Source organism: Heterodontus francisci, chromosome 35 (assembly GCF_036365525.1).
Source record: "Heterodontus francisci isolate sHetFra1 chromosome 35, sHetFra1.hap1, whole genome shotgun sequence".
In the NCBI taxonomy this organism is placed as follows: Eukaryota; Metazoa; Chordata; class Chondrichthyes; order Heterodontiformes; family Heterodontidae; genus Heterodontus; species Heterodontus francisci.
Genome location: NC_090405.1, coordinates 56776641 through 56790830, shown reverse-complemented (window position 1 = coordinate 56790830; position 14190 = coordinate 56776641). Strand labels below are relative to the sequence as shown.

General features: G+C 43.3%; 1 protein-coding gene across 7 annotated transcripts in view; it reads left to right on the top strand.

Annotated features, from left to right (window-relative positions):
• fam189a1 (family with sequence similarity 189 member A1) overlaps nt 1-14190 on the top strand; it is a 117295-nt gene that overhangs the window by 83059 nt on the left and 20046 nt on the right. For all 7 annotated transcript variants that reach the window (XM_068015673.1, XM_068015676.1, XM_068015675.1 and 4 more), the window contains one exon: nt 12149-12309. In XM_068015673.1, the coding sequence (XP_067871774.1) occupies nt 12149-12309 (161 nt within the window). The remainder of the gene's footprint in view (nt 1-12148; nt 12310-14190) is intronic.

The window sequence follows — 14190 nt, the reverse complement described above, 5'->3', positions numbered from 1 at the left end:
TACCTTGCTCTACGGCAGCGAGGCCTGGACAACGTATGTCAGCCAAGAGCAACGTCTCAATTCATTCCATCTTCGCTGCCTCCGGAGAATCCTTGGCATCAGGTGGCAGGGCCGTATCTCCAACACAGAAGTCCTCGAGGCGGCCAACATCCCCAGCATATACACCCTACTGAGCCAGCGACGCTTGAGATGGCTTGGCCATGTGAGCCGCATGAAAGATGGCAGGATCCCCAAGGACAAAATGTACAGCGAGCTCGTCACTGGTATCCGACCCACCGGCCGTCCATGTCTCCGCTTTAAAGACGTCTGCAAACGCGACATGAAGCCATGTGACATTGATCACAAGTCGTGGGAGTCAGTTGCCAGCGATCGCCAGAGCTGGCGGGCAGCCATAAAGGCGGGGCTAAAGTGTGGCGAGTCGAAGAGACTTAGTAGTTGGCAGGAAAAAAGACAGAAGCGCAAGGGGAGAGCCAACTGTGTAACAGCCCCGACAACCAATTTTATCTGTAGTACCTGTGGAAGAGTCTGCCACTAGAATTGGCCTTTATAGCCACTCCAGGCACTGTTTCACAAACCACTGACCACCTCCAGGCGCTTACCCATTGTCTCTCGAGACAAGGAGGCCAAAGAAGAAGAAAGATATCACAAAAAGCAAGGGACCTAGTTCTGAGCCCTGCAGAACCCCACTGGAAACAGCTTTCCAGCCACCAAAACATCCATCGACCAATACACTTTGCTTCCTACCTCTGAGCCAATTTTGGATTCAACTTGCCACTTTGCCTTGGATCCCCATGGGCTTTTACTGTCGTGAAAAGTCTGCCATATACATACAAACATACGTATATACATATGAACTTAGGAGTAGGCTATTCGGCCCCTCGAGCCTGCTCTGCCATTCTGTAAGATTATGGCTGATCTGTTTTTGGACTCGACTCTACTTTCCTGCCAACTCCCTTGTTTATCAAGAATCTTTCTAACTCTGCCTTAAAAACATCCAATGACCCTGCCTCCACCACTCTCCAGGGAAGAGAGTTCCACAGACTCACGACCCTCTGAGAGAAAAAATTCTCCTCATCTCTATCTTAAATGGAAGACGTCTTATTTTTAAACTGTGCCCCCTAGTTTTCGTCTTTCCCACAAGGGGAAATGTCCTTTCAACATCCACCCTGTCAAGTCCCCTCAGGATCTTATATGTTTCCATAAGATCACCTCTCATCCTTCTAAACTCGAATGAACACAGATACAACCTGTCTAACCTTTCCTTATAAGGTAACCCTTTCATCCCAGGAATTTGTCAGGCGAACCTCCTCGGAACTGCTTCCAATGCAATTATACCCTTTCTTAAGTAAGGAGACCAAAACTGTACAATAATCTAGATGTGGTCTCACCAATGCCCTGTACAACTGTTGCAAAACATCTTCACTTTTATATTCCATTCCCCTTGCAATAAACAACAACATTGCATTTGCCTTCTTAATCATGTGCTGTACCTACATATGAACTTTTTGTGTTCTGTGTACTTGGACACCCAGATCCCTCTGCATCTCGGAGTTCTGCAATCTCTGTCTATTTAAATAATATGTTGCTTTTCTATTTTTCTGGCCAAAGTGGACAAGTTCACACTTACCACATTATACTCCATCTGCCAAAACATTCCCCTGATCAAAAGCCTTTCTAAAATGCAAATCGACTCCATCAAATGCATTACCCTCATCAACCCTCCTTGTTACCTCCTCAAAAAATTAAATCATATAGTCAGACATGAACAAATCTGTGCTGAGTTTGATAAATTCATGGCTTTTGAAATGAAGATGTATCCTGTCCCTCAGATTTTTTTCCCAATAATGTTCCCACCACTGAGGTTTGGCTGACTATCCCTTTCTCCCTTTTTTGCACAATTGTACAATGTTAAACTAGCTTGGCAGGGGGTTGCGAACCTGAGAGGGATTTCAGATAGGAGAGAAACAAAGTTGGTAATGGTAGGAAGAAAAGTAGTAAACGAAATTGGAAGGCAGCCGAAACAAAGGCCAGCATCAAATAGGGTGAAAATACGGAAAAATGTTAAAAAGGCAAAATGAAATGCACTCTATCTGAATGCACGCAGCATTCATAACAAGGTAGATGAATTGACAGCACAAATAGAAGTAAATGGTTCTGATTTAACTGCCATTACAGAGATGTGGCTGCAGGGTGACCAAAGCTGGGAACTGAATATTCAAGGGTATTGGAAATTTAAGAAGGATAGGCAAAAAGGAAAAGGAGGTAGGGTAGCGCAGTTAATAAAGGAAGAAATCAGTACATTAGTGACAGAGGATCTTAGATTGGAAGTTCAAGATGTAGAATCAGTTTGGGTGGAGCTAAGAAACAGCAAGGGGCAGCAAACATTGGTGGGAGTTATTTATAGGCTACTAAACAGTAGTGGTGTTGTAGGACATGGTATAAATCAGGAAATTAGAGGTGCATGTGACAAGGGTAATACAGTAATTATGGGGAACTTCAAATTACACATAGACTGGGTAAACCTGATTAGCACTAATGTTGTGGAGGACCAATTCCTGGAATGTATATGAGGTGGTTTTCTAGAACAGTATGTTGAAGAACCAAGTAAAAATCAGGCTATTTTAGATCTAGTATTGTGCAGTTAGAAAGGGATAATTAATAATCTCGTTGTAAAGGGGCCTTTAGGGAAGAGTGACCATAATATGATAGAATTTTACATTAAGTTTGAAAATGATGCGGTTCAATCCAAAACTAGTGTCTTAAATCTAAACAAAGGAAACTATGAAGATATTAGGGGCAAGCTGGCTGTGGTAGACTGAGAAACTACATTAAAAGGTATGACGGTAGACAAGCAATGACTGGCATTTACAGAATTAATACATGATTTACAACAAATATACATTCCTTTGAGGCACAAAAACCCAACAGGAAGAGTCATAGAGGTATACAGCACAGAAACAGGCCCTTCGGCCCATCGTGTCCATGCCAGCCATCAAGCACCTAGCTAATCCCATTTTCCAGCACTAGGCCCATAGCCTTGTATGCTATGGCATTTCAAGTGCTCATCTAAATACTTCTTAAATGTTGTGAGGGTTCCTGCCTTTACAACCCATTCAGGCAGTGTGTTCCAGATTCCAACCACCCTCTGGGTGAAAAAATTTTTCCTCAAATCCCCTCTAAACCTCCTGCCCCTTACCTTAAATCTATGCCCCCTGGTTATTGACCCCTCCGCTAAGGGAAAAAGTTTCTTCCTATCTATCCTATCTATGCCCCTCATAATTTTATATACTTCCATCATGTCCCCCCTCAGCCTTCTCTGCTCTAAGGAAACAACCCTAGCCTATCCAGTCTCTCTTCATAGCTGAAATGCTCCAGCCCAGACAACATCCTGGTAAATCTCCTCTGCACCCTCTCCAGTGCAGTCACATCCTTCCTATAGTGTAGTGACCAGAACTGTACACAGTACTCCAGCTGTGGCCTAACTAGCATTTTATACAGCTCCATCATAACCTCCCTGCTCTTGTCTTCATTAGCCGAGGCATAGAATATAAGTATCCCATATGCCTTCCTAACCACCTTATCTACCTGTGCTGCTGCCTTTAGTGATCTATGGACAAGTATACCAAGGTCCCTCTGACCTTCTGTACTTCCTAGGGTCCTACCATCCATTGTATATTCCCTTGCCTTGTTAGTCCTCCCAAAATGCATCACCTCACACTTCTCAGGATTAAATTCCATTTGCCACTGCTCCGCCCATCTTACAAACCCATCTGTATTGTCCTGTAATCTAAGGCTTTCCTCCTCACTATTCACGTCACCACCAATTTTCGTGTCATCTGTGAACTTACTGATCATACCTGCTATATTCACGTCTAAATCATTAATGGACACTACAAACAGCAAGGGTCCCAGCATCGATCCCTGTGGTACACCACTGGTCACAGGCTTCCAATCGCAAAAACAACCCTTGACCATCACCCTCTGCCTCCTGCCACTAAGCCAATTTTGGATCCAATTTTCCAATTGCCCTGGATCCGATGGACTCTTACCTTCTTAACCAATCTCCCATGCGGGACCTTATCAAAAACCTTACTGAAGTCCATGTGACTACATCAACTGCTTTACCCTCATCTACACACCTAGTCACCTCGAAAAATTCAATCAAGTTTGCTAGACACGATCTCCCCCTGACAATGGGTGGCGCAGTGGTTAGCACCGCAGCCTCACAGCTCCAGTGAGCCGGGTTCAGTTCTGGGTACTGCCTGTGCGGAGTTTGCAAGTTCTACCTGTGACCCCATGGGTTTCCGCCAGGTGCTCCGGTTTCCTCGCACAGCCAAAGACTTGCAGGTTGCTAGGTAAATTGGCCATGGTAAATTGCCCCTAGTTTAGGTAGGTGGTAGGAGAATTGAGGGAAGGTGGGGATGTGGTAGGGAATATGGGATTAATGTAGGATTAGTATAAATGGGTGGTTGTTGGTCGGCACAGACTCAGTGGGCTGAAGGGTCTGTTTCAGTGCTGTATCTCTCTATGTATCTAAAGCCATGCTGAATATTCTTGATTAATCCTGTCCCTCAGAAATTTTTACAATAGTTTCCCTACCACTGATGTTAGACTCACCGGCCTGTAATTACTTGGTTTATCCCTGCTATCCTTCTTAAATAATGGTACCACATTCACTGTCCTCTAGTCCTCTGGCACCTCTTCTGTAGCCAGAGAGCAGTTGAAAATTTGTGTCAGAGCCCCTGCTATCTCCTCTCTTGCCTCACATAACAGTCTGGGATACATTTTGTCTGTGCCTGGGGATGTATCCACTTTTAAGCCTGCTAAAACAACTAATACTTCCTCCCTTTCAATACTAATTTGTTCAAATATATCACAATCCCCCTCCCTGTTCTCTACACCTGCATCGTCCTTCTCTATAGTGAACACCGATGAAAAGTAATCATTTTAAATCTCACCTATGTCCTCCGGCTCCACACACAGATTGCCACTTTGGTCCCTACTGGGCCCTACTCTTTCCCTGGTTATCCTCTTGCCCTTAATATACTTCTAAAACACCTTAGGATTTTCCTTTATCTTGCCCGCCAGTGTTTTTTCATGTCCCCTCTTCGCTCTCCTAATTACTTTTTTAAGTACCCTCTACACTTTCTATATTCCTCTAGTGCCTCTGCTGTTTTCAGCACTCTGAATCTGCCATAAGCCTCCTTTTTTTCCTTATCCAATCCTCTCTATACCTTGACATCCAGGGTTCCCCGGACTTGTTGGTCCTACCCTTCACCTTTATGGGAACATGCTGGCCTGAACTCTCACTATTTTCTTTCTGAATGACTCCCACTGGTCTGATGTAGATAGTGAGAAATCAAAGATTGACTTAGATCAAAAAAGAGGCTTATGAAGTTGCCAAAAAAAAGTGGTAAGCCTGAGGATTGGGAGCATTTTAGACTTCAGCAAAGGAGAACTAAGAAACTGATGATGAAAGGGAAAATGGAATCTGAAAATAAACTAGCGAGAAACATAAAAACAGACTGTAAGAGCTTCTATAGGTATGTAAAAATAAAAAGATTAGCAAAGACAAATGTGGGTCCAATACAGGCAGAGTCACGAAAATTTATAATGGGGAATAAGGAAATGGCGGAGAAACTAATCAAATACTATGTCTGTCTTCACAGAGAAAGATACAAAAAATTCTCCCAGAAATACAAAAGAGCCAAGGGACTAGCAAGAATGAGGAACTGAAAGAAACTAGGATTATAAAAAAGTAGTACTGGAGAAATTAAGGGGACTGAAAGTTAATAACTCACATGGAGCTGATGATCTACATGCCAGAGTGTTGAAAAAGGTGCCTGTAGAGATAGTGGATGCATTGGTGATCATCTTCTAAAACTCTATAGATTCTGGAATGGTTCCTGCAAATTGGAAGGTAGCAAATGTCACCCCACTATTTAAGAAAGGAGGGAGAGAGAAAATGGTGAACTACAGACCTTGTTAGTCTGACATCAGTAGTAGAGAAAATGTGAGAATCTCTTATAAATAAAGGATGTGATAACTGGACACTAAGAAAATAATTGTAGGATTGGGTAGAGTCAACATAGACTTACGAAAGGGAAATCATGTTTGAGAAACCTGTTGGAGTTTCCTGAGGATGTAACTAGCAGAATAGATAAGGGGGAACCAGTGGATGTGGTGTATTTGGATTTTCAGAAGACTTACTAGAAGGTGCCACACCAGAAGTAAGCAAAATTAGAGCACATAGGAGTGGGGTAATATACTGGCATTGATGAATTGGTTGACGGACAGAAAACAGAGTAGGAATAAATGGGTCATTCTCAGGTTGGCAGGTTGTGACTAGTAGGGTACTGCAAGGATCAGTGCTTGGGCCCCAGCTGTTCATAATCAATATCAATGATTTGGATGCGGGGACCAAATGTAATATTTCCAAGTTTACTAATGACACAAAACTAGATGGGAATGTGAGTTTAGAGGAGGTTGCAAAGAGGCTTCAAGGGGATTTAGACAGGCTAAGTGAGTGTGCAAGAACATGGCAGACAATATAATGTGACAAAATATGAAGTTATCCCCTTTGGTAGGAAAAACAGAAATGCAGAGTATTTCTTAAATGGTGAGAGATTGGGAAGTGTTGATGTCCAAAAGGACCTGGGTGCCCTTGTTCATGAGTCACTGAAAGCTACGTGCAGGTGCAGCAAGCAATTGGGCAGGCAAATGGTATGTTGGCTTTTATTGCAAGGGGATTTGACTACAGGGATAAAGAAGTCTTGCTGCAGTTGTATAGAGCCTTGGTGAGACTGCACCTGGAGTATTGTGTACAGTTTTGGTCTCCAGTATAAGAGGATACAAGTAACATCCCAGAATTAGCTGTAAGTCAGGAAATGGAAGGGAGGGAGGAACTCAAGAAAATTACAATCACCAGGGAACTGGCACTGAACAAATTGTTGGAGCTGCGGGCTGACGAGTCCCTGGGTCCTGATGGACTTCATCCTAGGGTCTTAAAAGAAGTGGCTAATGAGATAGTTGATGCATTAGTTTTAATTTTCCAAAATTCCCTAGATTCAGGGAAGGTTCCGCTAGACTGGAAAATAGCTAATGAAACTCCTTTATTCAAAAAGGGAGGGAGACAGAAAGTAGGAAACTACAGGCCAGTTAGCTTAACATCTGTCTTAGGGAAAATGTTAGAAGCTATTATTAAAGACGTTATAGCAGGGCACTTAGAAAAATTGACGGTAATCAGGCAGAGTCAACATGGTTTTGTGAAAGGGAAATCATGTTTAACCAATTTATTGGAGTTCTTTGAAGAAGTAACATGTGCTGTGGATAAAGGGGGACCAGTAGATGTACTGTACTTAGATTTCCAGAAGGCAATTGATAAGCTGCCACATGAAAGTTTATTGCAAAAAATAAAAGCTCATGGTGTAGAGGGTAACATATTGGCATGGATAGAAGATTGGCTAGCTAACAGGAAACAGAGTGGCATAAATGGGTCATTTTCTGGTTGGCAAAGAGTGGTGTTCCACAGGGATCTGTGCTGGGGCCTCAACTTTTTACAACTTATATAAATGACTTAGATGAAGGGACCAAAGGTATGGTTGCTAAATCTGCTGATGACACAAAGATAGGTAAGAAAGTAGGTTGTGAAGAGGACATGAGGCTACAAAGGGATATAGATCAGTTAAGTGAGTGGGCAAAATCTGGCAGTTGGAGTATAATGTGGGAAAATGTGGAGTTGTCCATTTTAGCAGGAAGAATAACAAAGAAGCATATTATCTAAATAGTGAGAGATTGAAAAGCTCTGAGATGCAGAGGGTTCTGGGTGTCGTAGAGCATGAATCGCAAAAGGTTAGTATGCAGGTACAGCAAGTAATTAGGAAAGCTAATAGAATGTTATTGTTTATTGCGAGGGGAATTGAATACAAAAGTAGGGAGGTTATGCTACATTAAATAGGGCATTGGTGAGACCACATCTGGAGTACTGTGTACAGTATTGGTCGCCTTATTTAAATGCGCTGGAAGCAGTTCAAAGAAGGTTTACTAGACTGATTCCTGGAATGGGCGGGCTATCTTATGAGGAAAGATTGGACAGGCTAGGCCTGTATCCGCTGGAATTTAGAAGGGTAAGAGGTGACTTGATTGAAACATATAAAATCCTGAGGGGCCTTGGACAAGGTGGATGTGGAAAGGATGTTTCCCCTTGTGGGAGAATCTAGAACTGGGGTCACTGTTTAAAAATAAGGGTTCGCCTATTTAAGACCGAGATGAGGAGAAATTATTTCTCTGAGGGTCGTAAGTTTTTGGAATTCTCTTTCTCAAAAGGCGGTGGAAGCAGAGTCTTTGAATATGTTTAAGGCAGAGGTAGATAGATTCTTGATAAGCAAGGGGGTGGAAGGTTATCGGGGGTAGGTGGGAATGTGGAGAAACAAGTTCAGCCATGAATTTATTGAATGGCGAAGCAGGCTCGAGGGGCCGAGTGGCCTACTCCTGCTCCTAATTCGTATGTTCGTATCTAAGGAAGGATATACTCGCCAGAAGGAGTGCAACGAAGGTTCACCAGACTGATTCTCGGGATGGCGGGATTGTCCTATGAGGAGAGATTGAGGAGGCTGGGCCTGTATTCTCTAGAGTTTAGAAGAATAAGAGGTGATCTCATTGAAACTTACAAAATTTTTACAGAGCTCGACAAGGTAAATACAGGAAGGATGTTTCCCTTAGCTTGGGGGGCGGGGGGTATCTAAAACCAGTGGACTGTCTCAGAATAAGGGGTAGGCCATTTAGGACTGATATGAGGAGGAATTCAATCAGAGGGTGGTAAATCTTTGGAATTCTCGACCCTAGAGGGTTGTGGAGAATCAGACATTATATCCAAGACAGAGATCGCTAGATTTCTAGATATTAAAGGCATCAACAGATATAGGGATATAGTGTGAAAATGGCATTGAGGTAGAAGATCAGCTATGAATGGCAGAGCAGCCTCGATGGGCCGAATAGCCTACTCCTGCTCCTGTTTCCTGTGTTCCTATGTTAGCTGCCCTCCAGTCCCCTGACACCTCACCTGTAGCCACAGAGGATTGGAAAATGATAGGCAGAGCCTCTTCTCTTGCTTCCCTTAACAGCCTAGGATGTGTTTTGTCCACCCTGGGGATTTATCCACTTTCAAGGATATTAATCCCCTTAATACTTCCTCTCTATGTTAATGTCATCTAATATTTTGCACTCCTCATCCCTGATTGCAATGTCTGTATCGTCCCTCACTATTCTGAAAACAGATGCAAAATATTCATTCAGAACCATACCAACGTCCTCCACCTCCACCTCCACACACAGGTTACCCTTAGGGTCCCTAATAGGTCCCACTCTTTAATTATCCTCTTGCTCTTTACGTATTGTTACGCCCGAGGCGGGAGAAGTGCACTGTTTATTCTTGTTCCACTTCTCCACCGGTCACAACATATATTTAAAACGTTTTCTACTTACCGATATGGTCAATCATAGACTCTATTTTTATCCCAGAATAAAACACCAACCAAGTTTCTTTAATAAATAACAAAATAATATAACAAGTCTTAACCAGTAATGAAGTAAAGGATAAACACACAGATTGAAATATTAAAGTTCCCTTTTTACCTTAGCCCCTCACACTCACACATGTATACCGGTTAACCGGAAAAATAAAGGGATTTGTGTTTTAGAGCTCTATTACAAAAAAAAAGACAAAAAAACCCACTTGGGTTAGTTACTTACTAATTCTTTAAGAAAGAGATGATATGGAAAGATGTCCTTTGTTTTGGTTTGGCGCCCAAATGCGTATAGACAGCTGTCACTGGGATCTTCCTAGATCAGTTCTTTTTCAGGTGATGTTGAAGATTAGTTTGGGTAAGCTTCCAGGAAATGCAGCAACAGAGGTTTCAGACACATGCTTTACAAGAGGAATGGAACCATAGTTTCAGTCTGCTTCTTACACTTGCTTTTCAGCTCCTCGAGAGATGGGAAACCGGCAGGCGTTTTCCAAACTGCTGGAACAGACTAAATTGGGGTGGTTTGTTCTTCTTGGAAAGTTTCCTCTAACTGTCTTTTCAAACCATTGTCCATATCCCAACTCGCTGTCCAAAGCAAAACCGTACACAATGTCACAAGAGACAAGTCTCCTGACCTCTATAAATCTTGACCTGTCACTTCTCTGCAAACATTTTCCCCAAGTCAAAAACAACCAACCCCTGCTGTGTAATTATTTGAAAATGGGTGCCTTCCAGTAACTGTTTGTTTTCAAAGCTAGACCTCTCTGTAACTCAGCTCTAAAATACATGAGTCCTCAAAAAAGAACTTAAAAATACAGAAGCACATGTTACAGTATTTATATTTTAAAAAATCTTTGGGTTTTCCTTGATTTTACTTGCCAATATTTTTTTCATGCCCTCTCTTTGCTTTTCTAATTTTCTTTTTAATTTCACCCGTACACTTTTTATACTCCTCTAGGTTTTTTTTTATTCGGTTGTGGGATTGAGCGTCGCTTTCTAGACCAGCATTTATTTCCCATCCCTAATTCCCTTGAGAAGGTGGTGGTGAGCTGCCTTCATGAACCACTGCATTCTTTGGGGTGTAGGTACACCAACAGTGCTGGCGGTTTTTGATACATGGCTTTCTAAGCCATTTCAGAGGGCATTTAAGAGTCCACCACATTGTTGTGGGGCTGGAGTCACATATAGGCCAGACCAGGTAAGAATGGCAGATTTCCTTCCCCAAAGGATATTAGTGAACCAGATGGATTTTTACAACAATTGACAATGGTTTCATGGTCATTAGACTAGCTTTTTTTTAAAATTCCAGATTTATTAATTGAATTCAAATTTCACCATCTGCCACGGTGGGATTTGAACCCATGTCCCCAGAGAATTAGCCTGGGCTCTGGATTATTAGTCCAGTGACATTACCACTATGCCACCTCCTCCCGAGTGTTGACCCCTGGAGAAGCTGATTGTTGTTGAGGTGCAACCTTTAACTCTAACCCAGTCCCAGTGTCCCAGTGAACTAACTCAGTGCACACAGGGGTATTTCTGGGCCTTGTCCGGGCTCTTTCCTGATCTGCAGGAATGAACTGCTCACTGCTGAAACCCACTGAGTGGAGAGGTACCTGGGCCAAGTGGCTGACTGTGTTAAATGCCCCCGTCCAGTCTGGCACTGAACCACACACTTCAGGGGGATCCCAATCTCCATCCTTGTCTGAGGCTGACTGCCAGCCAGCAGTAGGAGGGAATGATTGGGCCTAAGGTTCCTGTTTCTGAGGTTACTGATGAGATGCGTGTGTGTATGGTGAGTGATCAGGCTCTTGATACCCTCTGTAGTAGAATAGCCTCTTGACACATGCAGGTGAGGGAGGAATGGTTATTTGGCCCACGGAACAACACTGCAGTAAGAGGCAGTCTCCTGGGGAGGAGGATTTTGGGTGTTTTCACTTGAATCTGTTCAACCAGGCTTGCATTTTCGATATCCTATATCACATTGTGATGCCTCCACTCCAAATAAGTTTATGTGTGGCTTTAATCAGTAAAATTTCACATCTGTGTAACATGATGCTCAGTGTTTTGTTACACATCTGATATAGATTTAATTTAAGCAGATTGAGTCACAAGCCAGACACGTTTGGATCATGTTTAACCAGCCCCACAAAGCACAATTGGACTTTGAATTGTCTGTGCCACATTTGGGAATAACATGGTAGCACTCACCAGGGTGACAGGATAGTAAAAGCACTAAAGCTTGTCCCTGTTTCTCCTTTTTTAATTCACCTGTGGGATGTGGGCATTGCTGGCATGGCCAGCATTTATTACCCATCCCTAATTGCCCTTGAGAAAGTTGTGGACAGGCAGAGGGCGATTTGATTCCTACCTTCAAGACTTCGTTTGGAATTGTCAAATTGCTACTGGGAAACCCCAGAGCATGTGAATTCTCCTCTGGATCAGCTTCACATCTTCTGCTGTTTTGTGGGGAGTGATAGATGTGTGGGTGTCAGGATGTAATCAGTGAATGATAGGTTCTGTAACAGGGAAACTGCTCTCAAACAATTTCAATCCCAAACATGTCATTCTGCTAGACGGTTCTGTCCTTTTACATCATTATGCTTCTCACGTAGCCTTCCTGACAGCTTATTCCACAGAGACTGAGAGCTCCAAATCCTGAGTCTGTATCACCCCTTGGTACAGTCCTGCAGCAACCACTGGATTTGGATGAGTTCATCCCTCCTATACCTCCTCCTCCATACTATCCTCCAGAGTACACCTGCAGCCGGGGAGTCGAGACCCAGAGGTGAGTCCTTATTCACTTTACCTGTCCCTTATTCTACCAGCTGCAGCTCCCTTTATGTTTCCCGTTTTCGCTCCTATTCTGAAGGCATTGTCTTTAACTGGGGTCCAGCTCCACAAGCACAGACAGTGAGTATTGGCAGTATCACAGCTGAGCTGGACCAGTATCTACACAAGTGTATTTAATAGCAGGAGTCACTGGGTAATGATCAGCACAAGGAACCCTGGCTGATGTTTTTTCCTTATATTCGTTCTCACATCACTGGCAAGGCCAGCATTTATTGCCCATCTCTAAACTGAGTGCCTTGCTAAGCCACTTCAGAGTGCAATTAACAGTCAACCACACTGGTGTGGAACTGGAGTTACATATAGAGCAGAACGGGTAAGGATAGCGGGTTTCCTGCCTAAAGGACAGATGGGATTTTGCAGCAATCTGACAGCTTCATGGTCTCAGCAGCCCGTTATTTCCACCTCCACCAACGGGCTCAGAGTAACCCAACGAATCAACTTCAGAGTGAATTTTCTCCACTTCAAATCCCTTCTCCAGCCCTACATCCTTGGCAGCATCTGATTCTCAATTACTGCCATTCCTTTTCTCTCTGCTCCATCGGCACAAACCAATCTTTCAGTCAAAACGATGCTGGAATTATCATCAAATCCATGTTTAGTGTTTTTTTTATTCATTTACAGAGTGTGTTGCTGGCAAAGCTGCCTTCTTGAACTGCTGCAGTCCATATGGTGAAGGTTCAGCATCACTTCCCTACTTTTGTACTCAATGCCTCTATTTATGAAGTCCATGATCCCAAATGCTTTACTAGCCATTCTCTCAATTATGGGCGGCACAGTGGCACAGTGGTTAGCACCGCAGCCTCACAGCTCCAGGGACCCGGGTTCGATTCTGGGTACTGCCTGTGCGGAGTTTGCAAGTTCTCTCTGTGACCACGTGGGTTTTCGCCGGGTGCTCCGGTTTCCTCCCACAGCCAAAGACTTGCAGGTGACAGGTAAATTGGCCGTTGTAAATTGCCCCTAGTGTAGGTAGGTGGTAGGGAATATGGGATTACTGTAGGGTTAGTATAAATGGGTGGTTGATGGTCAGCACAGACTCGGTGGGCCGAAGGGCCTGTTTCAGTGCTGTATCTCTAAAATAAAAAAATGAAATAAAAAAATGTCCTGTTACCTTCAAAGATCGATGCACATGCACCCCCAGGTCCCTCTGTTCCTGCACACTCTTTAGAACAGTGCCATTAAGTATATATATTGACTGTTCTTATTCCTTCTGCCAAAATGCATCACCTCACATTGTCAGTATTTTTTTCCATCTGACACTTGTCTGCCTATTCTGCTAGCCTATCTATGACCTGTTGCAGGTGGTTCATATCATCCTCACTGTTTGCCGCACCTCCAAGTTTGGTGTCATCAGCAAATGTTGAGATTCTACTCTGTATTCCAAGATCCAAATCATTTATATATAGCAAAAAAGCAGTTGTCCCAGCACCGACCCTTGGGAAACACCACTGTCTACCATCCTCCAGCCTGAAAAATAACCATTTGCTATGACTGAAATGAGAACAGAAAGTGCCGGAAATAGTCAGCAGGTCCGGCAGCATCTGTGTAGAGAGAAACAATTAACGTTTCAGGTCAGTGACCCTTCATCAGAACTGGCAAATATTAGAAATGTAAAAGGCTATAAGCAAGTAAAATGGGGGTGGGGCAAGAGATAACAAAGGAGAAGGTGTAGATAGGACAAGGTCACAGAATAGCTGACCAGAAGGTCATGGAGCAAAGGCAAACAATATGTTAATGGTGTGTTGAAAGACAAAGCATTAGTACAGACAGGGTGTTAACGGACTGAAAATTGAACAGCCGCAAGTACAAACATGAAAAA